The sequence below is a fragment of the Lissotriton helveticus genome, chromosome 11 (genome assembly GCF_964261635.1).
Source record: "Lissotriton helveticus chromosome 11, aLisHel1.1, whole genome shotgun sequence".
NCBI classification, from domain to species: Eukaryota; Metazoa; Chordata; class Amphibia; order Caudata; family Salamandridae; genus Lissotriton; species Lissotriton helveticus.
In genome coordinates this window covers 835,446,157-835,472,312 of record NC_136072.1, presented here as the reverse complement: position 1 = coordinate 835,472,312, position 26,156 = coordinate 835,446,157, and the positions used below count along the sequence as shown (strand labels likewise).

General features: G+C 43.3%; 1 protein-coding gene across 1 annotated transcript in view; it reads left to right on the top strand.

The window, feature by feature from the left end:
• Positions 1–26,156, top strand: part of KCNIP3 (potassium voltage-gated channel interacting protein 3) — a 694,194-nt gene that overhangs the window by 127,069 nt on the left and 540,969 nt on the right. The window contains exon 2 of the mRNA XM_078667021.1: positions 20,256–20,421. Coding sequence (XP_078523147.1) covers positions 20,256–20,421 — 166 coding nt within the window. The remainder of the gene's footprint in view (positions 1–20,255; positions 20,422–26,156) is intronic.

The window sequence follows — 26,156 nt, the reverse complement described above, 5'->3', positions numbered from 1 at the left end:
GTGCAAATTAGATTGTCTAGGTATTGACCATAAAGTACCATGTAGTGATCCGTGGGCACAAATTTAAAATAATTTGAATAGGTTTTTTAACATAACATAAAATAGTACCAAAAAGGGCTGAAACATAAAATAGTACCAAAAAGGGCTGAAACAACTGTGTTGTTGCCACATGTTTAATTAAACATCTTCAGGTAGACCTTCTAGCAACAATGGCAATGTAATGTACCCCAAAATGTCTGGTGTATTTCAAAATGTAAGGAGACAAAGGTGACACGTCACAAACACCTCATTCCATCCATTTATAAAAGACACTAAACATTATTTATTATCAAATATGTTAGCCTGTGATATAAATACAACGAAAGTAATAGTTTAAGGCCAATGTAGAAAACATCTAACTTTTATCCTGTAAGGGACCAGCTTGGCTCATGTGGCATATTTCGAGATTTTGGATATGCTATTTCCTATATTGGGAAGAAAGAATAAATACAAGACAATCAGCCTGATTCATGTAGCCAATAGCGCTCCCAAAAGGGCCAGATTCTGAGAATCTGGCCCTTTGCGAGTGCGATTTTTGCATTTGGTATTCCCAAATGCAAAAATCGCTATTTAAGAATTAGCAAATATGCGAGGAATAGCCTTTAAGGAATCTCTATTAGAGATTCCTCAAATGCTATTCATGACACATCAAGAAATTGCGATTTAGCACTTTTGGGGCCGCTATTTACCGAGAGGTCAGACCTCTCGGTAAATAGCAAAAACTCGGAGAAATGCTTTTAAAAGCATTTTTCTAAGTTGCATGTTGCACACACACATGTCCTTTGGACATGTGTGTGCGCAACACCTGTTCAAATGTGCTTTTTGGGGTGCTACAGGGTGTCCTTTGGACACCCCTGGCACCCTTAAAATCGCTATCTTATTTGCGAGTAGCAAATTGCTACTCGCAATTAAGGGATACTCCCCATTCATTCCTATGGGCCTCTTGGCCCATAGGAATGAATGGGGGGTTTTTGCGAGTAGCAAATTGCTACTCGCAAATAAAGAACATGTAGGAATCGCTATTTAATTAGCAATTCCTACATGAATGCCGTTTTGCGTGTCCTCAATAGCGAGTCGCTATGATTCGCTATTAGGGCCACGCAAAACGGCCTGTACATGAATCAGGCTGAATGATTTATGAAGGCTACTTCTGCGACTCGCACACTATCTGGACTGACGGGAAGAAATGAAAGCTGATGTTAATTAACTTTGTGGTTAAAGAGTAAGAGAACATTGTCATATTGAGCCCTAATGGTAGAGCATTGTCCCTGTGATCACACTATTTCATTTGCTCATTAAAGGTTGAATTGCTTGGATAGCAACCGAGAATCAAAATATTTACGAACTTTCCTGAGGGATGTAGAGGAAAATCTGGCATCAATCTCTGACGTAATTTAATGAAATCACATGTATTTCAATGCAATTAATGCAAGTATATCCCTATCCAGGAAGACTGATATTGAAAGTCCACCAATGTGGAGAAGCTCTTATGAATCGAGATACCCATCAACATGGTCTAGAACGAGATTTGGTTGTGTATGCATGAGAACCGGTTGAAAATGTGTGCCACCGTGCGGAAATGGGTATGCACAACAGAAATTAAAGATAATGCATTCGGTAAAATGAACTATCAACTGAAATTACTATGTTCATTCTATCCGAAAGAAACTATTGCCTAAAACTCCTTGGTTTTTGAAGAATGGTGACTTTCGGAAGGTGCGCACTACTATCATAGATCCCAAAGTTAAAGGGGCCCTCCTATGTAAAAAAAACAAAAATTCTCTATGCCTAGTCCTGCACTGCTAATGATCACCAACAATAGGCCATTCTAGCACGTTGCTTTAGATGATGACTGCCAGGGTTTGTAGATGTATTGTGATATTAGAACATTGGAATGTTGGTAGCTCCATTGAAAACAATGGAGTAGCTCCGGGTTTATAATGGCTGGTATAATCCCGGCGCTCCAACACTCCATTGCTTCTTTGTTAACAGCTCTGGCTGTGAACAAAGGCTTCAGGGAGCCTGAGGGAATTTCAATCCCCTCATGCTTCCTAAAGCCTTTGTTTAATTTGTTAGAGCATCTAGTGGCAGAATGTTCTAAAGTCTGTTGTTAAAGTCTCTCGCCTTCGGCTTGGACCTTAAACTCTGCAGCGGACCTTTAATAGCCAGTAAAGCCTGCTACGGTGGGCTATAAGGCTATATTATTCAATAAATGGCCCTTTTCAGCGGTAACAGATTAGTAATTGGGTACCAATAATATTGTTATTCTATGGGATTTTGTAGAGTCCGCTAATTACCAGTAAGGCGTCTTGGCGCTAGTGTCCCGGAAAACTGAGCACAATGAGGAAAAAAGTGGTGAGAGAAGCAATAGACCTGGGGAATAAAAAGCCAAAAAGCTCTAAAGAATTAAGGAATTAGGCTGCAGAGTTAAAACGCCAGGTTTTTAAGTCCTTCCTGAATTTCAGAAGATTGTGTTGAGATCCTTGATGGTTCTGTAAGAAATTCTTACAGCAGAGCAGGAAAAACTTCTCACACTCCAATGGGATTTTCTTATTCTGGGTACCTGAACTTTGTTTGTGGTACTGGACCATAAAGTATGAAAAGGGGAATAAACCTTGAAGATGTCCTGTAGAAAGAAAAGACCATCTGATGTAGCCCCTTATGGACCCAAAAAAATGCTTTGCTGTGAATCAGTGATGAAATGGGAAGCCAGTGGAGTTCCCTAATAGAGTTGGAAATGGAGCAAAACTTAGGAAGTGTCAGCAGAACTCTGGCTACCGCATTTTGAAGAGTCTGAAGTTTGTTGAGGAGACGTGTTTGAGATCCTACAAATAAAGCATTGCAGTAATCCATTTTTGAAATAACAAGTACTAGAATCACTGATTTATTTGCTCAAGTGGAAGAAATTGAAGGGTTTTTTGGAGAGTTTTCAGCATGTAAAAGCAGGAAGAGGTCACCTATTTTAAATTTTCAATAAAGGCTAGTCTATTGTCAAGGATGGCACCCAAATGTCTTGCACTGCACTGGACCAGGTCGATGACCTAGATTCGATGGCCACCAGGTAGTTTTCTAGAAAGTGTAAATGTTCCCAAACAATAGTACCTCCATTTTACCACAGTTAAGCTTTAAAGAGTTCCTTTGCATCTACTGATCAATTCTGTTCATGCATGCACTGAACTGTAAAGCTACTTGTTCAGGGTTGGAAGAGGCAGATACTACTAACTGTGTGTCATCAGCATAAGAGCACACTGTGAACCCATAGGATCTGATCAGCTGAATAAGGAGAGTGATGTAAGCATTAAAAACGTTTGAACTGAATAAGAAACCCTGAGGGACCCCACAAGGAAGCTTGAAGGGGGTAATGTGTATCCTACTATGTTCACTACCTGCTCTCTATTGGAGAGGAAAGACCTGATTTAGATTGAGAGCTGTCCCTTTTATGCCTATTGTTTTGAGATGGTTCACTTGGGAAAGATGGTCAACAGTATCAAATGTAGCCGACAAGTCCAATAGGACCAGGAACACTTCCCCTCTGTCGACAACGGATCTAATCTGTCCTGTGGCTGCCAATAGGGCAGACTTTGTACTGTGTCTAGGCCTAAAGCTGAGTTGTGTAGAGTCAAGACATTGTTTGAATCTAGGAATGAGATCATCTCTTGATTCATTGCTTTCTACAATACCTCTGCAAGAAGTGGTAGACGAGAGATAGGTCTGTCATTTTCCATTTCAGAAGGATGAAATAAATTATAAATAAATGATAACAGATTTGTAAAGGGCAACTTCTCACCCCTAAGGGTATCCAGGTGCTGGGGGTCGTCGGGGAGATTAAATGAGCTATTGCCCAGAGTCACATGATGATGAGCTGAGAGAGGGTTTTTTGGCAAGCGGCGAAATTAAGGCTTTTTCGCAGGCTGTCAGGAAGCAGTCTGTTTCCAAGATCTTATTCATAATTAAGGATACGGGATAGCAATTGTTTCAGAAACCAGATTTAGTACTTTGGGCAGACGGGGATCTGCAGGGGATTCAGGCTTAATGGTTTTTTAGAAAAGAAGCAACTTTGTGTATCGAAAGATGAGTGAAGGAGCTTAAAACTGGAGAAAAGTCCGGGAACCATATAACAGAGGGTTCGTCATCAGTGGCAGTTGTATGAGTAGGAAAAGGACTGGTGCTAGGATTTTTAAAATGTTGATAAATAGTATTAACTTTGGAAAAGAAAAAAATGGCTAATTGATCACAGAAATCTTGTCCCTGTTTTTGTTTGCGAAAGATGATAATACTTTAACCATCTTCAATAACTCCCTAGAGGAGTTTCTAGCTGCGTTAATCTTATCAGTGAAATTTTTTTTTCGGATGCTTGAATTGAGTTTTCGTGTTCCTTGAATACGTTTTTATATTTTAGTTTTTCTTTTGTACTATATTGCATCCCCCAAGGCTGTTGTGATGTCTACTTTTTTTCTTTAGCTCCTTAAGATCTTGGGAAAACGATGGCGCAGAAGGCGTTTTCCCATGGTTTGGTCTATTTTTTAGGGGGGCAAGCTGGGAGACAGCTGCATTTAACTAAGAGTCATAGGAGAGGCTGAAGCTTGCTCCAGGTCATCATTAACTGGAGGTGTGAATTAATTTAATAAGGTATCGAGAATGGAGGAATTAATTTTGTTCCAAGCCCGGTTATTATCATGCTGTCGCCATCTGCTGTAAACAACACCCACATAAATTGGTCCCTTAAAATACTGGAATTCCTTTAGCAATATCTCCTCCCATACATGGTGGGTTACTTACCTTAGATGCACATACCTATCCTAGTCGCATGACAAGAGCAACCCTGTTGCATCACAACGCATATGGGAAACCCAAGACAACTTCATTCACAACTTGTAACATCCGTAAGGGGTCCCATAAATTCTCCTACACAGACATAGCATCCACATTCTACCTCAATTCTGACAGACTACCAACAAAAGTACATGGCTCCCTCTCCTCTTATCTATGTTGCCTCTTTCTTTTTGCTATTTCTAGCTCTATTTATGTGTTTATCATGTCCTCAAATAGAGAGTACACAAACTGTTGTTTTTCTTTTTCGGAACGATGTTAATCTCTGCCATTATTTACAGTGACCAAATTTGACCCAACATTTTATCTCGACCTCCTGGATCAACGATACCCAAAAGATGTACTTTAATATCACCTCTATCGTCATTGTTTCTGTGTTGTTGCTGTTCTCCTTAAGCTCTATGGGGACAATTCACAGAACTAATCTAAGATAAAATCCTAAACTTACTTCTTTTGGTATTCACAGAAGGCATTTAGTAGTAGTAAAGTTAGAAATCCTAACTTTACTACTACTAAACTGAGACAATCCTAACTTCAGGACTTTCGGTATTCACAAAAGGCATTTAGTAGTAGTAAAGTTAGGAGTCCTAACTTTACTACTACTAAATGCCTTCTGTTAACACCAAAAGTAGTAAGTTTAGGATTTTATCTCCGATTAGTTCTGTGAAGCGGTCCCCTTATGTCGGCATTTTGTGTAGCTATATTTTTGTTGATCTACCTAAAACATCAATAAGATATTTAGAACTTAAACGACATACTGCTAACATTACACAGTAGCGCACCGACGTATGTCTTCTATATTAATGTGTGTTTGCATTTAAGCCACACAGCGCATGATCTTAGTTTTCTCTTCAACAGTATGGCCTGAGCTCTCAGTTACTCCAATGATCAGCTAGAAATATATGCCAAACTAGCATAGTTAATTACCTCGGGCTATGCCCTGTACCGGTAATGTACCTTACTTCTGATGTGCAGTGGGAGGGGGTGAAGGCTTGGCAAACGTTTAACCACTGTTTTAAAGTTATACATGTAAATAACCTGTAGCTTGGTCATCAAGCAAATATTAACAAAAAGCAGACCTGATTAATGTTGAGATCATGTCAGCACAAATTTGTAAATTGGATGAAGTGTGAATGTTGCCACTTTAACCCATCTTTGAGGGTCAAGTATGAAACTTCTCCGAAGCCTAATATTGACTAATTGTTTGCGAACAGTACTTGTAAAGGTGAATGTAACGCCATAGGGATATGTAGAAATATCTCCATAAGTGAATCTGAAGTTGATAATGGAAAACTGGCACTAGTTTACTACTCTGAATTGCAGAGATCACTTTCTGGAGTGACCGTATTAGCAGATAAATCCTAAATCTTGGGCTGTTAACAAAGGGATGAATCATGGAGAGTTTATTCAGTAGGGTTGACCAGTGTTTAATTTGAGGTGGTGGTTGCCGGTGGGGTCCGCAGCACTAATTTTTGAGGACCACCACTTATTTTTCTGCATCAGATATTTAAGACAGATAAGCACACACAAAGGGGAAAGGCGAGGAACAGAAAGTGAAAAAGCATCACAAAGGAAGAAACAAGGTAAGGTAATACTTTATTGTACATGGTTATTTAAAACCTTTACAATATAAAAGAAAGTTCGGTTAATAAATCGTGAATCAAGTTCATACATGTTGAGGTAATAATTCCTTCTATAAAAACATAGTAAGATAGCAGCAGCAGGGTTAAAATAGGCTTGAATTTATGATGGTTGGCCTGATTTTCATGAAAAATTATGTAGTAAGTTCATCCTGGGTGCTGGCCAAGGGGTAATATAGTAAAGTGCCGGTGCAATAGAAAAAAAAAAAAGCCTGTTTGCATTACAAAGAAGAGTAATTGATTATAGTAACAGTTCACAGTATCCCTGTTGTATAGTCAGTGTTGATCGGTATAAGACAAAGTTGAAGTGACCCGCTCGAGCTTGCTCTTCGGTGGTACCGATGGATTTATCCTCTCGTCCTTCATGGTGCTGCTAAAATTGTGTTCGTTTCCTTCAACATTTTGAAGCGGGCCTCTGCTGTTTCAAGGAATTTTACCATTCAGCAGCTCAGTTGGATATCATCGCCTTTGAAACAAGCGAGCTCCGCTTGCCTACAGGTCCGTATCTTACGGATGTTAAAAAGTGGTCTCAGGAAGGAGCGTCTTTCTTGAATGAGTTTGCTGCAGATGGTGATCAGATGGACTGTGTTTTCTTTGCCGTTCCCGCAAAGTCCACATATTATTGGTGATTGTGGCCTTATCCATGGTAGTAAGTGGGCCGCTGACGGCAATAGCCCTAGGTGAAATTTCAGGAACTTCTTTTATTTTTTTGGTAAAGCCTGTCTGTAGATAAGCTTGGGATGAGGGCTTGATGTATGATTGAACTGTAAGCCAGCCGTGAGCCCACTTTGACAGGGCGGCTTTGTCCTGCAGCAGTGATTCTTTCCGGACTATCTTGTTGACTGCTTTTTTGAAGCCTGCTGGAGAGCCTGGGAGTTTCCATAATTGCTGTAGGCGAAGATCGTCAATAGCAGCCTCCAAGTACAGCCTTGCAGGGCAAGTTTCTTTATTTTGAAATCCCTTCCACAGGAGAGCATTTAGGGTTCTCGGGTCTCCCCTGCTTACTTTGTGCCAGCTTTTTATGTAGGTTTCTTTGCGTGCCAGCTCTTCTTTTGGTAGCCCAAATTCTAGTCCCATTTGGGCAGGCGATGTATACTTAGGGAGGCCAAAGATCATACGTAGCGCCTTTGCTACCGTTCTATCTACTAAGGAAGCATCCCTCCCCCTCATAGATTCACTGCCGTAAGAGATGGCTGGAATTAATTTTGCCTGAATCACCTTAATGAGAGGAAGTAAGCTTGGGCCAGAAACCGTGTTTTTTAAGTTTCTCGATGCCACCGCAATAGTTAGCCCTCTCTTTTTTATGGCTTCACATTGCGACTTGAAGTTGCCCTTGCAGTCAATGATGACCCCCAAATATCGATATTCCCAGACCATTTCCAGCTTCATGGATGACAAGAGCCAGTTCCGTGTTACTTTCTTTTTAGGGAGGTTAATGCACATTATTTGGGATTTTTCACGGTTAATGTTAAGCCTGTTAGCAGCGGAGTATCTTGAAGTTATATCCAGTAGCCGCTGCAGGCCTACAGGACTCCGGCTAATAAGTAACAGGTTGTCTTCGTAAAAGAGATTCGACAGCTGGGAGCCCCCTAGCTTTGGTGCATGCGAGTTGCATTCATTTAGCAGCGTTGATAGCTCTCCCATGAAGAGAATAAAAAGTATTGGGGCAAGTACGCAGCCCTGTTTTACTCCTGTATTTGTTGGGATCTTCCTTGTTAGGTAATCACCAGAGCCTAGCCTAACTTTCACCCATGTCTCACTGTGCAGGAGAATTAGTTGGTTTAAGAGCAACAGGAGGATGTTCAGCTTGTTTAACTTTTCCCACAGAAGGTTTCTGTTGACATGATCGAAAGCCGAGCTGTAGTCAATGTAGCACAGATATAGTGGCTGCTTTGCTTCAAGGGCGTTATCAATTAATAAAGAGAGAGCTAGAATATTGGTAGTGGTGCCCATACCTTTGAAAAACCAGTTTGATTGTATGGAATTGCTAAAACAACAGCTGCCCATGATGACAGTTCCTCTAGAAGGAGTCCCGCAAAGTATTTTGCCTCGTTGACAAGCAGGGCCACTAGTCGATCATTTTTAGAATCGTTTTGGTCTCCCTCTTTGAAGATAGGTGAAATGATGGCTCCCCTCCATGATGATGGGATTATTGACGTCTGCAGAATTTTATCGAACATTGGTTTAAGAGCAGCGGCCCAATAATCCGGATCTTGCTTGAACAGTATAGGGGGAATCCCGTTTGGTCCTGGCGCCCCCTCACGTCTTCCCTTTGAGATTCTGTTGCAGATCAGTGCGCACTTAATTACAATTGCCTGATCTAGCTGCTGAGGGTCGTGGTGTTCACAGCGGAGCGTTAATCGGCCCTCAGTGTCCTTCGTGGTTATAGACATTCTTTGGGTGTTTGTGTCAATACCATTGAAATGCATGCTAAGAAAGATTATCCAGTCATCTTCTGTGACGTGTGAGTTAATGCCATGACTCCACTCCTTGGACAGATTGTTAATCTTTCGCCAGAATTGAGCGCTGTTGTTAGATTTGACATCTTGTAAAAGTTTGGCCCACAGGAACTCTTCTGCTTCTCGCTTAAGTCGCCAGACCAGCCTCCTGTGATTGTTCTTTAGCAGCCTCAGTTCTTCCTTGGCAGCAGGATCTGTCCTTACCCTTCGTAGTTTTTAACCGATCAGAGTCTTTAGATTATTTAGGCGGGCATTGTTTTTAAAATTATAATTATAATACTGTGTGTGCTTCACAGATTTGCCCGCTGCTTCGAGCTGATTTTTCCCCTGTGTTGTTCCCATGTTGTTGCGTAGAGTTTCTGCAAATTTCTCCCAGTTCTTGATTAGGTCTGTGGTTTCATTTTGGGCTTCGCCGAGTGCTTGCTTAGCGTAGAGCAAGAGGCACAGAGGGTCATCTGTTCTGCACTTTATCTGCCTATCATTTGCAGTATAGACTAGTTTATGGGCATTGGCGCATACTGGATTAAGAATTGTGAAGGCCCCAAGTGTCACTTCTTGGGGTAAGTGTTCACTTAAGTCTAGTGAGCCGATGTGAAAATCACTTACCGATTGAAACAGATTACTGGAGAGGAAAGTAAAATCAATTGTTGAACTGGTCGTTATACTGTGGAATGTTGCCGCTTGGGGGCGGTCCCCTGGAAATCTTCCATTTAGTGCTCGGAGACCTAGTTCTTCTAGTGTCGCTAGGAGTCGCTGTGCGGTTTTTGTACTTCTTCCTCCAGAAGAGTAATCTTGAGGGTGTGGTTCCCGTGCAAATGGGTCCTCATCTGTGCTAATTTATGTGGCTGGGTTGTTGAGCATATTCTGATTAAAATCGCCGCTAATGATCAGATTATTTGTTTTCTCCGCGGTTAATAGTTTTATAAGCTCTTCTTTCAGTTGTTGGACTCCTTGCTTCTTGCCTCGGGGGTGTAAGTAAAGGTTTATCAGAATTATCTCCGTGTTTTTTGCCTGTTCCCGAATGGAGATGCATAGTACTTGCATTGCGTTTAGAGGGTCTAATTTGTATGCTAGTGGCTCTACTGCAAACATGCTTCTTAATGAACTGTATGTAGCAAGGCCTCCCTTTTTGTGGCCAAATCTTGCACTCTGTGTAATTCAGGGTGTAGCCTGGGAGTGGTGGAGGAGAGTCTGACCAAGTTTCTTGCAATGCTACGAGGTCGAATCTTTGCATGTACAGGTTTAGTTCTGTGTCCATGAGCTTATCTCCGAGACCATTGATGTTCCAGGAGCAGAGTTTAAAATGTAAAAATTTTTTAAAGGATTTCCCAGTAACGGACTTGTTTTGTCAATGTTTTTCCGACTTGTTGTTTAAGGTCCCGGACAACCAAGTCCAGTCTAGGTTGGTTGCCTCTTTCACAACGTATTGCCTTTTATCCAAAGGGAGAAACAATGAACCTGCAAGCAGGGTCGGCCCGGTAAGGCTGGCACTTGGGCAATGGGTGATGGACCGGCATCTGAGTTGCAGCTGTGGGCTGCTTCTTTACCCAGCGTGGTGACCGATTTGAGCTGTGTCTGTGCAGTTCAGATGCCGCCAGCAGACCAGTGGGAGCCTGAGCGGCCTTTCTGGAAGCAGATGGGCCTCTATTACCTTCCTTTTTCCAACGGGGGGAAGTTTCATTCCGGTCTCTCGCTGGACCGGCCCATTAATGTATTCAGATTGTGCAGGAGCCTGAGCAGAAGTGGCATCACTGAAATTCAGATGTGGTTCATCATTGAAAACTAATCCGTGCACAAAAAGCCTTGGCAACATTTGCATTTTTTTTTTATCTCAGTAAAGGTAAGAGAGCATACCTCTTAGAGAAACCAACTTCATTATTTTTATTACACTTAAAACACTAAAGCAGTTTATTGCGAAAAGACAAAATCCGCAAATGTGGGCCACTTTTTTATAGGGTGCCTGGGCCTAATTTTTTATTCCAATCCAACCCTGCCTGCAAGAGTGCAGTAAAGGGGGCAAGGATTACAAGGCAGTGGGTTAAGGAGACGTGAGATGGTTTAAGATTGCGCAGTCTTGGTACTGGGTGCACCAACTTTTAATTGCACTGGCCGTGGGATTCTGAGCAGAGTTTTGGGCACCAGCACTCTTTCTTTCACGAATTAAGCACTGGGGTTGATCGAATAGAAAGATCAGGATGTAACAACAGTGATATGTTCTATTGGTGGCCATACTAAACAAGCGAACTAGGTTGCAGAAGATTTGTGGGAATCCGTATTCCATCCTCAGAGCTTCTTTTAATTTGTGCTTTTCGTAGAGCGAACCGTAGTAATAGCTCCTTGATTGTACTTTATCCCCACCTTACCCGTACTTACATACCTTGATCCCTTAAGCCCTCTACCCACCAGTAAAACTAGATTTACGTCTTACTAACCAGCAACCCACCCATGCAGACGATTTAAACTACTCTTATATAACTTTTCTGTTTTGCTTTGGATAAGATAAATAGGTACTATTGTGTGGATATGAGGCCACTAGGCACTTTTAAGTAGTGATTGTCTTCCAGGAGTAGTTCCTCCCTTTGAGAACCGCCTGAGGGATAAACAAGATTTCATTTGTTCTGTGAAACTACATTCTTAAGCTGTAGAGCTGAGAGCTCTCTGTTGCCGCCTAGCCTAGCCTTGCCAGACCAAACAGTCGAGCGCAGATCGGAGGGCGCGAACGGAATGCCGGATCATCGAGGACACCGACAGTGGGTAGCTCACACCTGCCAACACCTGTGAGACCCCCCCCCCCCGAGACGCCCCCCGGCCCCCAACCACGCGGAACGTGCAGAACACGAAGCGCGGAGTGTCGGGCTGTGTAGGGCACTTGGTCGGTAGAACGCCGCAGGACACCGGTAATAAGCCGGAAAAGTGAAGACTCCGGCACCCAGGACGTGCAGAACAAGAAGAGCGAGGGTGGGGCCGTGCAGGGCTGCTAGTCGGCAGAACGCCGTAGGACGCCGGTTATAAGCCGGCACCCGGGATTCAGTACCCGTGTAATTCCCTGAGACACTCCTCAGCCGTGCAGAACTCGCAGAACTCGGAGCGCGAGTTTGCCGGCTTGAAGAGACAGTATCTAGCCGCCCCTCAATCCCCCACCCCCGTGGAAGCATAACAAGAGGGGGTGCCCGCAAGGAAATCGGCACTGCCAGGAAACAGCAGAGGCACGCCGACAGCGGTAGGAGGGGGGGGCCTGGCGGAATCTGTATCTCTCCGCAGAAGTGGAAGCCGGACCAAAAATAAGAGAACGTCTGAGGCACCCGAACGAGGAAGGAGCCAAGAGCAGAAGGTGTCATTTTAGTATCCCGGCCACATTATCTGCGTAGTATAAGGAGGACAAGTTTAGGAAAAGCCTGGAAGACACCGTAAGAGAGGATAATAAGTGCAGCAAGGCAGGCTGGTGGGTACAAGGCACAACAGAGGTAAGTGTAAGAAGTTAGTTTTTTTCTTTTTTAATTAAAACTGAGAAACGAATAACAGCAGTACTACAGATTAGGCAACAAAAATCAAGAAATGGCACCGAAAAGAGGGCAAAAGCGTAAGGAAGATAGCCCAGAGAAGAGTAAAATATTGGAGGGTTCAATATCATTGGAAGAGAGCCAGGAAAGCCAGGCCTCAATCATGGACAATAACAAGGGGCGACGTAAGAAAGGAAAAGTTAAAAGGGCAACTAAAAACGCCCGGCAGGCTCAAAGGGATTGTATTCCAACAACTTCCAAACAGAAAGATAACATGGCAGCGTCCAAATCTATAAAGGACTTTGTAGGGAAACACTACAAATCTATAGAGCCAGTAATAAGCCAGGATCACGAGGATGACGTGGAGGAATATGGTGCGGAGGGAGGAGAAGAGGCAGGGGCAGCAGTTGTGAATCAGATAAGGAAAGATACGGGAGAACACCCCGAAGAAGAACCTCCTGATATAGAGGAAGGAAGGGAGGACCCCATATCGATAAACCTGACGCTCTTGAGCCAAAATCTTCACATATCAGCGCCTCGTCTCTCATCATCTCCAAAAATGTTCTCGCTACAACCTTTGGGAAATGAAGGGCTAAGGGGAAACGAAAGACAGAGCCAGAGCTACATCTGGGGAGGCACGCCAGATCAATCCCCACAGCACCAAAACGCCCAAAAAACTCAATCGCAGCAAGACTCTACAAGAACTGGCCACAATATAAACCCAGACAGAAACTACAAACAGGATTCGGAGTTTTCTGTAACGCCTACCTCATCATTGGTGGACCTAATATTGATGTTACAGAAGATATTACAAGGAATCCTAGAAGTAACACTTTCAAATAATGGAGTGATGAAAGCGCAGAAATTGTACCTAACAAAGATTGAAGAGGAATTGGCGGGGATAAAGAACCAAATGCCAAAGATGTTAAGCCCAATAGTTACTGCACCACCCATTGATGAAAGTGTAGAGAATGAACCGGTAGAGGCAGCTGCGGGAAACCCAGCAGGGTCTCCACAACCCACAGATCAAAGTATAACAAATGAATCCGTTGAGGTATTAGATAACGTATATATCTCTAGACGACCAATGCTAATAAAAAGGCGCGGGGTGTAGGCAGTGGCCCCCACCAAGAATAGGGTTGGAAAGAAGCAAGCCCTAAACCTAACAGCAAAGAGAAAAGGGAAGAAACCAGAGAGGGAGGCACAGTCAGGCCTAAACGCATCAGCCCCGATCTACGTACCAAACAGACCAATGCAATCGGAGCTTAAATCAATAAACACCTCAATAGATACAAGGAAAAACTGGAGAAGCAAGGAGGTAAAGGAGAAACCAATAACATCTCGTACTGTGATACAGAAAGTAAGGATAGCCTCAGGACAACCCAATAGTGGCCATAGACTTGAAAGCCCACAGGTGCAGGCACTATCCGGAATGGGAAGTAAAGGGTTGCAGATAGGGAGATCAAAGGCCAGACAGCAAAAATATGAAACTCCCAAGAAAGTACAAGAGATGGACAACAATAAATGGGTGTACTTGGATCACATGCTGGAGGGGAAAAGGGGAAATACGGTTAGAAAAATGAACCCCCTAAATAGGGCACAGATTTTGATCGCCTTCGCCAAATGTAGTAGCCTGTGTGGGATCAGCACAAATGACCTTCGGCAAATTGGTTTTGTAGAGAATAGAAACGGTAGGGAAATAACAAAAGTGTCACTTCACTCAGACCTGGTAAAAATGGCAATCTTGAAAGCCACTAGTGAGAAAAACTATCTGGGTATAAGGATAATTCCGGAGAGGGAAGTAAAAGCCCTTATAGATAATACCTTTCTAAAATATCACGCAGGTCTGGGGAGGAGACAAGTGAATCTATATAGAGATAAGGAAAGAAACCATAGCTGCCTGAATATAGTTATAGATAATACAGGAAATGAAGCCTCATGGGATAACTGGTCTCAATGTAATAGCCCGAGGGGTGACCCTAATGAGAGTTATACAGAGGAAGAGGTAGAAGAGGGTGGCATGAGTGAGGTAGAATAGGATGAGGGGGTGCCGCAAAGTCTAGGTCTCCTAACATGGAATGTGAATGGGCTAGGCAACGAGCTAAAGCGAGAAAAGATAAAGGACATAGTAAATAAAGTGGATATTGCCTGCCTACAAGAGACCTGGTCATGCGACGAAACCCCAATCATCGAGGGATATCTACAATTAAGTCGCCCGGCTACGAAAAAAAGCTTTGGCCGCCCGTCTGGGGGACTAATGACACTAGTCTCAACAAAAGTTCTTAGAGAAGTAACACCGTTAAAAATGAAATGTAAATGGGTTCAATCCAGCAGATTAGAACTATTGACAGTGGAAAAGAAATACAAAATGTTAACTGTGATGAATGTATACATGCAGTGGGATAATGGTGTAGAGTATGAGAATGAGATGAGGTTTTTTAAAGAGGATCTCAACATTATACTAGAAAAATATGCATCGGATATTGTGATAATAATGGGGGATTTTAACCATAAATTAAACCCAAAAAAGGCTCACCTCTGGAATAGAGAACTGTTAGAGGTGTATGAAATAAACCCTGCTAGCTTCCCAGCAGGGGAGATATCGAAACAGGAATCAGAACTAGTACACTTCCTAGGAGGTAGGGGTCTCCAATGCCTGAATGGTAGAATGAAGACAGATTGCCCAGCAGGGAAGACCTTTAAAATAGGCTCACAGAATTGCCCAATCGACTACATGTTTATACAAGCCTGGAATTTCCCCCAAGTACGGGATTTTAAGTTAGAACAAAAAGAGGTTAGTGACCATAACCTACTGCACCTAACAATACTTGGGGAAGAAATATGCCCAGAGACAAAGTGATCCCCCAGGAGGTTGAGTACCCCAAACGTGTGACGACACGACTTACGGAGGAATATCAGGCAAAACTGAAGGCTATGCAAATTAAAGTTGAGCCTGAAAATTTAGAGAACAAAAACTTGAAATGGTTTATAGAAAAGTTAGAGGAAGTGGTCCGGTGTTTAAGAATAGAACTAAAAAGGGATAAAAATATTAGTGGGAAACCACCCAGTAGAGTAAAATGGCTTTCTGTCGAGTGCCAATCTAAAAAAAGGGAGATACGGGCAGCACAAAAAAGACAAAAAAAGAACTTCACCCATGAGAGACAAGATCACATAAACAAGTTGAAAAGAGACTTTAAAAAAATGGTAAAGGACGCAAAAAGGTCATTTAAAGAGAAATGTTGGTCAAACCTGTTGGAAGCAATTGAAGAAAAAAACCTTAGACAATTTTGGAAATTGGTAAAGGCAGCAATTGGCCCAACGGATGGCGAACTAAAATGTGTAGTTAGTGAGGCAGCATGGGAGAAGTATATAAGGGAACTGTACGGGATAAGAGCTCCTTGAGATCATGTAGAGACCCAAAAATGGCAAGAAGTTTCAGAAGATCTTAAATCTAAATTTAATGAAAAGCAAGTAGAACATACAATAAGGGAACTGAAGCTAACCCGTGCGGCAGGACCCGACAACCTTCCTGCAATAATATTAAAGTCAGAAGTAAAGTGGTGGGCTAGATTTTTTGCACAGATGTTCCATATAATATTAACAGAAGGCATAATGCCACCTAATTGGAAGGGTGCAATAATCAGGCCAATCCACAAGAAAGGGAGTATGGAGGCACCACAAAATTACCGTCTGATTAACCTCCTAGATATAGGAGAGAAAGTTTTTTCAAAAATTGTACTGAATCAACTCAACGCATGGGTAAAGGAGTCCCAAATTGTCCCCATAGAACAGGGAGGATTTAGGGAGGGACATTCCACGATAGACCATGGATTTGCATTGTGGGCTATGGCAAAGAAGTCAACGGAACAAAATGGCAAGTTATGCTGTTTCGTTGACTTCCGAGCAGCCTTCGATTCAGTAGATCGGGTATGTCTATGGGAAACACTATTGAAGGTAAACATTCCCAGCGACCTTCTGACTATAATAAAGGAACTACACAGTGGGAACTGGACGCAAGTCATCAAGGATACCGTGGGATCTTTGACGCAAAAAATACCCATAGACAATGGTTTAAGACAGGGTTGTGTCCTAGCCCCACAGCTATTCTCCATATTCCTGTCAGACCTCCCGGCCTATTTAGAGGTTGAGGGTAGTGCAAGCCCCAGAATGGATGGAAACAAGGTGCCCTGCCTACTATATGCTGACGATCTGGTAATAGTAGACCAGACCGAGAGAGGCCTCCAAAGAAAGCTTAACGCTTTCAACGCATACTGTGCTAGTAAATTTCTAACTGTCAACCTAGATAAAACAAAAATCCTATGCTTTGGGAAAAAAACAAGCAGATTTAACTGGTACCTAGGTGAGCTTAAACTGGAGACGGTTAATGAGTATCGCTACCTAGGTATATGGTTTGACAAGAGACTAAACTGGTACACGCATCTGGAAACACAAAAAGCAAAAGCACACACTTCAATATGTGGCCTAAAAATGTTTAATAGGGATTATGGAGAGATGTCACATCGACCAATGCTAAGAGCCTTTGAGGCAATGATCCCCCCCCAAGTCCTGTATGGAGCAGACATCCTTTATTTGAGCGGTAAGGGAGCCTAAGACTTGGTTGAGGGGAAATTCCTCAAAGGCCTTCTATCTCTTCCACAATCATCTATGGTACAAGCTATAAGAAGAGAAATAGGCACAAAGTCTTGGGAGATACAAACACAAATGGCAATAATCAGACTTTGGAAACGATTTGAAGATCCAGATGGGCAAAAAGTAGCACAATGGTGCAGGAATGAAATCCAAAAGAGTGACCTAAAATGGGCAAAAGCATGTAGGGATAGATTGATGCAAATTTCCAAAAGGCTAAAGGTAGAGGTGACCCAGGAAACGCTTCAATTACTTTGTACTAGGAGTGAGCTTAAATTAAAGGGGAAGGAAGTATCTGGAATGATTGATATGGGATACTTAGCGAAAAAGAAATCAGTAACACACATGGTGAGCTCTTGGTCAAACGAAAATTGGTTTCCTTACCTAGACTTCCTACCAAACCGCAGCTATAGGCAGGAGATATTAAGGCTGCGGATTGGGATTAATCCATGGTTAACAAATAAAGACCTGAAAGCAAAAATGTTAGATCAGAAAGGGTGCTGCAGGTGTAACCTGGGATGTAAAGGAGACCTGGTACATATCCTACTTGATTGTTTGACATTTCTGGAACAGCGGAAACTGTGGCTGCGGCCTGTGTTCCTAAAACATGATATAAGAACTAGGGCGCAGGCAGCTAACCTATTAACTGAAATTCCCACTATTGATATTGCAATTGCCCTCGGGAAATACATAAAGGGGGTACTGAGTGATCTAAGAAACTAGGAATAGTCTGTAGGATTGTATGAATTTTAATCTAATGAAATTATACTTGAATTAAAGGAATTGAATGGGTTTTAAATGCAATGCTAAGTTTTATCCTAAATGCAATTTTATTGGCGCTGGTAAACGTATAAGGGTATGTAAGAGTCTTAACCAACAATGGATCAATTTTTACAATGTTTTATTGTTTTTTATGTGAATATTTTAAACTTGTGATACTGCCTCTTGCACCTGTTTAAAGACTATGGTCATAATAAACTTACTTTTGACTTGACTTGACTACATTTTTAAGTCACAATGAACCGGTTTTTTTTCACAGACTTTTTTCGTAGACAAAAATCTTTCTTGCTGAGTGATCGCTTATTGACACTGAAAAGGCATCACAGATTCTCTGCCCCATCCATCCTGTCATTTCAGTACAGGTCATGCAGTTGCCAGTAGCAACAGGGTGCAGCAAACTGCAGTATTTTCAATGTAAAGCATGCGCAGGAAGTGCCCTGGGTGCTGAAGCGCTCCTGCTGGAGATTCCCCCCTGTGCATGTTTGACGTACCACTGACCAAGCACGCACGCGAACGCACCCACGCGCATAGGTGACGCTGACGCCTCGGAGCAAGCAGGAAAATCAAATGCCCGGGCTCTGGAACAAACCAAAGTCCTTTTAACTTTTCACCACCAGATCTGACATGGCACACTCTTCAGTTGCTATTGAGAAAGAGAGTGTGGAAGAAGATACAAATGCTGCCAATGCGGCTATTTCTACCTGCACAAATACCAGCGAGAAGTCCTCTCTAAAAATAAAATTTCCTATTTCGTGAAAAAAGAAGTTTGAAACGTTCTTGTTCACCATTCACAAAGCTGGCCTGGCGTCTGACCTGGTCCAGTTGCTTTGTGTCTGTGCCCCAGATTAGTACACCTTGAAGCAGCTTTCCTGGCACAGGAAAGCTGATGATCTGACTTTTCCTTCATCCATTCATAACTCCCGGTGCTTGTGGTGTGCCAGTTGTTCTAGATGGTGAGATCTGGCACAAATTGTTTGGGGACTGGACTTATTTTCCATCCTCCGACTTAGACCAATATAAAGGGAGAGGGAAATGCAAAGAAGGGGAAAGGAGGAAGAGAAAGATATGAAAATATTGAAAAAAGGAAGGAACTAGAATGAAAAAGAAGTTGCAAGAGACCGATAAGGAGACAGGGAGTGTAAGGTGTTGGAAGGAGGCCTGAAGTGGAGTTAAAACTGAGCAGCCTTTGTCCTTGGCAACTCTGGCATATGGCAGCTCTGGGGACTGGCTGCCAAGAACATCTTAAGACCCCTGCACTTTTTTTTTTATATATAGAATTTAAGAACTGACCATTCCTCTCCTAGAGGTTTGCATTCTTTATTAGACGAGGTTAGATCACTGATCAGGTCAGCTGCTCCCCAAAGCCGCTCTTGTTGCTCCACATGTAGTGAACACTGCAGGGTGGTTGCGGGATAACCACACACTAGCTTTTGTGTTCTCATCAGATGTCACCTGTCTGATAAATCAAGCCTCACTTCTCTCCATCACATGAAGAATTAAGTGATGGGCCCAAGGTGATAGCTCACGTGCCCAGTTAATTTGAAAATGTACCTCAGACAAGGTCCAGAGCCAGACCTACCAGATGCCTGCCGCTGCCTGACCCCGACTCCATGTGCATTCTGTGTTCTTCCTTGATATTTTAAAGTCACTGCTTCGTAGTTCTGATACACTGTTGTTTCCCTTCTCTCCCGGTCTAGGAAAAAGTCATAGACAGCCAAAACCTAAAATATCTTACAAAACCAAAACCTACCCCCATCCTGGAGGGCGTCCTGGCCTGGCTTCAAGTCTATGTCCCACAAACCCACCAGTCTCGCTTGTGATGTTGTGTATTCTTAAACATTGGGTCGAAACTGTGCAACTCGCTCCCTGCAGTGGTTCAAGATCACAGGGGATTCCTTGGGCTTAAGCAAGAAGTAATCATTCACAGACTCGATCCTGATTCTACAGGCTGGATACACCATGATTTTAGTGGTACACAAAGCCTCCTAAAAAACAAATTATCGAGCACTGTCTTCAATCTCCCGCAGGGCTGGACTGGGGAACCAAAAGCAGTCCTAGTGAAATTGTTTAAACCAGCCTCGCTCCCTTAATCTCCTAGCGCAATCTCTCTTGTCATCCATTCTCTCTCCCTCCTTTGCTCATTTCTCCCTTTCTGATCATTTTGCACCATGTCCGCTGCCATTATCCTGCTGGATCGAGTGACCGAGGCCGCATCAAGGGCCGTAGCTTTTCAAAACAGGTCTGCAAGGGCACCAGCCCACTGGGGAAATGCCCGGTGGAATAAAATGCCTTTCCAACCCTGGTCCCTCCCCATACCTAGTTAGCCTGCTAAGGATAGTCTTTTTTTTCTTTCTTTTCAGAATGATATCAAAGAGACGGACGGGAGCCTACTGGGGGAGGCTGCCCAGGATTCTCAAGGGAAGAAGGATGGTGTGAAATGGCAGAAACCCAGGCTGAGCCGCAGGGCACTGATGAAATGCTGCCTTGTGAAGTGGATCCTGTCCAGCGCCTCCTCACAGGGACCAGGTAGGTCATTTCAATGGGTTTTTTTAAAAAAGAAGGTAGCACACGCCTTAGAAGTATGTATTGTACCCCTCATTACAGTAGCCATGGTAAGCCTGGCTGTGCCGCTAATAAGTATTTTCTGACAACAGGGATTCTAAGTAGTGGAAACATACCACACTAATCTTATGTTTTTTCCCTCAAATTCTGGTATGTAAAACTTGCAGCTTAGTCTGACTGGAATATGAGCAGCATTATTGCATTTCTGACTATTCCAGGCTCCTGAAGATTTTAGAACGGCTTGGGCGGCAGGTATTAGTCATTTTTATGTGTATTGAATTAATAAACAATTGTGGTGCTCATCTCTAAATTAGACAAACAATGCCACCACGTGGCAGACTGTCATTGGTGTTGACAATTAAGTGCCGGTGTCCAGCACTGGAAACCACCAGCTCAAATGAAGCACTGGAGGGAATACTGCACCGGGGCAAAACCGATCGATGAGGTATCCGGGCAGCTGTACCTCCTGGGGAGTTCTGTGGCCATTGTAGCGAGGGTGTAAGTAGGAGTTGAATGACAAAGTGAAGTACTTGAAGTGGCTGTTTGAGATTGTAAGGCCTGGTGGTACAGATGTTCACAGTTTCAGAGTTAAGCACCAAAAATATAATTTCTAGTGAATATTAATATTCCCAGGTAGAAGGCCCACACCAGTGTCATAGGGCACTTCTATTACTGTCGCCCAAGTTCTAGGACTCACTCAAAGGAGCTGAAAGTGGGAAGGTGTGGATTAAGGGGTGAACTGCTGTGTCTAAAACAAGTACATCATCATTTTAATGAAACTGGAACTCACTATCCCTCTTTGCAAATAACAAGCAGGGAGCCTTTTAGCAGGCAGGCTCAAATGGGGTCAGATCAATACCTGGCAGAGCTCAGAACAAGTCTAAGGGTATGGCTTTGCTCTCTTACAAACTGAAGAAGGCTTGCCATATAACACACCTGTTGCTAGCTACTGCAATCCTGCATTCTCTGCTGCCACGGAACTAGTGGCGTAACAAAGGTCCTGGCAGCTACCGCCATGCCGGAGGGGGTGGGGGGAGTGCGGGGGTGGGGAGGGAGCTCCAGTGGGTCCTCTCAGCACAGTACCCTGGCCTGAGAGCTCCCGAGTGTGGTCTGGTGGGGGCCACACCATGTACTTTGCGAGGGGCCCTAAAGTTTCATTACACCACTGCACAGAACTGATGGTCACCACCATGCTGCAGGCATGATGTGAAAATTAAATATATGTAGACACTGCACCCTGCACCAGTGTGCATTTATATTGTCTCTCCCGGACCTCATGCCTGATTGGTCTGACCGAGGTGAGAGGAGCAAGATGTGTTTTCCATGGATTCCCAAAGGTGGCCTAGCACCAGAATCCCAGCATTCTCAGTGATCATCACAGCAAAGCATAGCAGAGCCAGACACCTGGCTGCCGTCGTTCTTGGTTTCCTTTTCAGCTGATCTGTGGTGCATCCCCAGGTTTACCTCCATCACGCTCCTGTTTCCAGATGATTATCGATGGATCAGAAACCGTCCTGCAGCATTTACCAAGGTGCAGGGAGTGGCCATAGTGGAATTGGTGTGTTATTTATGTATTTGCAGTGCGTATGTGTGACCTTTGAGTAATGCCTAGCAAAGCACTTCTGAGGATTGAATTTGTTTACTTTTGCACGTTTTATACGCAGTGGTAGGATCTATAAACAACATTAGATTTGTTGTAACATACCTCCTATGATGGTGGTATTGAGGGGGGCAACTACTTCAGTTCATCTACTAGCATCTCAACACTTGCCCTAAATATGATTTTCCTCTCTTTAGAAACCAAGAAATGCAACGTACTCCGTTTATGCACAGCTTTACCGCCTATTGTCAAAAAACCTAAATGAAATGGGCTTTCGTCAAGATTACCGGGCAGTGACAGTTTTTACGTGTGAAACTCCTACTGCACTTCTTATATTAATACCCTACAAAGAAGGTCTGACACCCTACTGTAGCTCTCCTACAATGGATCCCAGAATGCAAGCGCTCCTGGCTGACCTCCCAACAGCAACTTGATGCATGTTCTTCTTAAGGACGCTAGAGCATAGGGCTGATCCACCCACGTTCAGTAGGGGGGCTGCTCCATGTCCAAATAAGAAGCTGAGCTGCTCCCCAGTAACCCTGGTCTGAAACTTCAATGCTGATATTCTTTGAGCCTGGCATGATCTCTCATCACAGCAGGAAGAGACAGAACTGGAGGCAACACACACACTCCAACACAAACTTCACCCAACACACACACTCCCCACCCACACGCACACACTCCCCACCCACACGCACACACTCCCCACTCACACGAACACACTCCCCACGCACACACTCCCCACTCACACGCACACACTCCCCACTCACCCGCACACTCTCCCCACACGCACGCTCTCCCCACCCACATGCACCCTCTCCCCACCCACACGCACACTCTCCCCACCCACATGTATACACTCTCCCCACACACTCCACACTCCACCACACACTCCACACTCCACCACACACTCCACAATACTAATAAAGCAGATCTGTGTTCAGAAAATAAAACGTATCTGATATTTTGCTGGCAGTTAAATATAGAAAAGAGTGGTTTATATGAAAATAGTCCTTTTGATAACATCCAAGGAATATGCATCGGCCTAATCAACAGTAACTAAAATAAACGACTAACAACTAATAAAACTAAAAGAAACGACAGCCAAATAAATTGGTGAAAACTCATTCACATTGGACTGTGGTATGAAATCTGTTCTATTTTGCCACATAGACAGTGTTGGATATAGAATACTGCTCAGTGCTCGCATTTGTGCAGTGAACAATTCCTCCGACTAAAACACTGAGATATGTGCTGATTAGTGTTGAGGTAAGTTCGGTCACATGAACGGAAATATGTATTCTTCATATTTGCAAGTCAAAATCCTACAAAGCTCTGTACCCACACTAGGCTGACTGATTAAACTATCATATACTGATATGAACCTTGGTAACTGCACCCAAGTTTGGGTTAGTCCTTAGTTTTGATGCAATTAATAACAGACTTGGCATGGAGTCTAACTCTGTCCCCAACTGCAATCATGCTCGTTAATACCTGTTTCTGTCCTGATGATAGAGCCATGGACAGTTTAGCTAGTAGGCACCGAAACGTTGGCTTCTATGCTACAAATGTGTGTTTGATTGCATTTACCAATGACATATTACAAACTAAGTATTATATTATTTTAGCAGAGTATTTTTTCTGCAGCATGGACTGTGCATCTGGCCAATTGGTAACTGAATGCAAACATCTATTTTCCAACAGGGTAATTAATGAATAGTTTGGGAACACCGCATTTCACTTTATCAAAGTATATGTGGATGAGCCTAATCAGTAGATCACAGCCATTGTAGAAGTCTGACATCAATGCACCCAGATTGAAAACAAAAAATGCAGCCAACAAAGTCAGAAAGATGGATATTCTTACTTTAAGGACACTGTCCATCTTTTACCCATGTACCACTATTCTAACACTGATGCAATAGTTGTGTCCCAGGGCATTGTCATGACCAAAGCTGGAATGGGCACGGGCATCTGCTAATTTACTGACCATCAAGGTGGGGAAGAGGCGCCATGCCCAGAATTTAGGGAACACTATAGATCGCTCGTGCTCCTGATCAGTGATGTAAGCTAATCCTTAGGAAGTTGCAGATCTCTGGATGCATAGTTGTGGGCCTACACATTGCTCAGATTACAACTAGGTACACAATTCACAAAGACATTCTGAATAAGCAAGGCACATAAATGTATGTAGGAGCTGCATACCTTTTGTGGCACACTTGTAACCGAATTCTCCATGTTCTGTTACTTTACACTACAGAAAATCTGCAAGGTGAAAATTTTGTGAAATGTCTTTTATATCTTTTCTCCCTTTTGTCCTTCACGTGGACAACTGTTTTGCTGTCTTATAAAGGGGAAGAGCCCCGCCCGTCACTCCCATTCCCCTTTTGGGAGGCAGCAACTCTTAAATGTTAACTTTGGCGTCTGGGTCTTCTTAGAATTTGAGACTGCCCACGTATCCATGGCACTGCGAGCATAGCTGGCTAACGCAGTGCCTGTCTGCATCTCATTTCTGCTTATTTCCCGCCTCCCGGCCCGCTCGCCCCCGAACTGGCTGTGCAGCATGGTGGGCTGCTGGCTTCTATTTCTGGGTCTGGCCCGTTTCCGTCTGCCTGCCCCCGAACCAGCTGCTCCGTGCAGGCTGCCGGCTTCTATTTCCGGGTTCTGGCTCACCTCCCCGTCTGCCTTCACACTTGCTGTGCTATTATGGTTCCTCGCCGTGGAAATGATAAGCGTTGAATATACAACATGGGACCCGTTGCATAAACCAGGCAGGGGAATATTGTGAAATGGGTTGCCTTAGCTGACGCTTATCTGTAGTATTGAAAGGGCGAGATTTTGATCGATACCTTATATCTATTGATCCAAACCTCGATCTGGTCGACTGAACCTTTATTGCCTGTCTTGGAAGGAAACAGTACACCTATCTGCAAATTAGTTCACCCAAGAAAGGACTCTACTCTCAAAGATCACGGACAACTTCTAGGTTTCAAAAGTTTATTGTAAAGATATAATGAGCTGCAAATACAAGCATCTCAGAATGAGATTCACGAGATACACAGGTCCAATTACATACATGTGCTCTCGAAAAGCCCTCAGACGAGCAACAGAAATCACTAACACAAGTTCTAAAAATAGCAAAGCTATCAGCATAGACGCATATCTCTCCTTCATTTAGGTTGGAGGAAAACAAACACAGGTTAGGCGTCCCTACCCTGTTCTAGATGGTATCCCTACTTAACCAAATCCCAACCTAACAAAGGTGTCAGCAATGAATGACCCCCAAGGGAAGTCACCCACTCTAAGTCTCTTGGTGAAAACCTAAAGTTCTCCAGTCATGACCCCTCACTGCCTACCCATCCGCTCTCTAAAGGGTCCTCAGGTCTCTGCTCTAACTCCACCCAGGGGTGCTGTCCCTAATACAAAACAGTCAACAACATTTGAGACGCCCCTTGCGAAACGCCTCTCACGTGGTGCAACTTCAGGCTTTTTCCATGATGCTTCGTATTGGGCCTCAGACGTTAGAGTTGACCTTGCTTCTCAGTCTCTTCTCCGGCCCGCTGATACCCCTTAAACATTCCAGAACCCTCCTCCATGTCTGGGCCGTCTACTGAACAGACCTCTATTCATTCACTTATAATTGGATCCCCCCTTTCCTGTTGCAGACAGATATCTGCCGCCAAGAACCCAACTCTCATAGACTTCTAAAAAGGCTTGCAACATTTCTCAGCCCAGACATGTACGTGTAAATCACTGCTAAAACATTTCAGGCCTACAATATTTCACATTATGATTATAGCATTCAAATTCTTCATTTAATTAAAGCATGTTAAACTCTTATTCTATTATTTAGAAAACATTACTCTAAATCACGGTCCATTAATGCAATGACCAAAAACGTTAAACAATCTGTGTCGTGAAAAGAAACACCTTCCCTTTTAGCTCCAGCTCTGGCCCTGAGGCCTACCACGTTCTGCGTTTTACCACAGACCATCTTATATGTTAACAGCTACACGACATAGATTCAAAATAATCACGTCTAATAAAATCATATAATGTCACACATTTCTGTATTAGTTCCACTTCTACTTAAATCTCT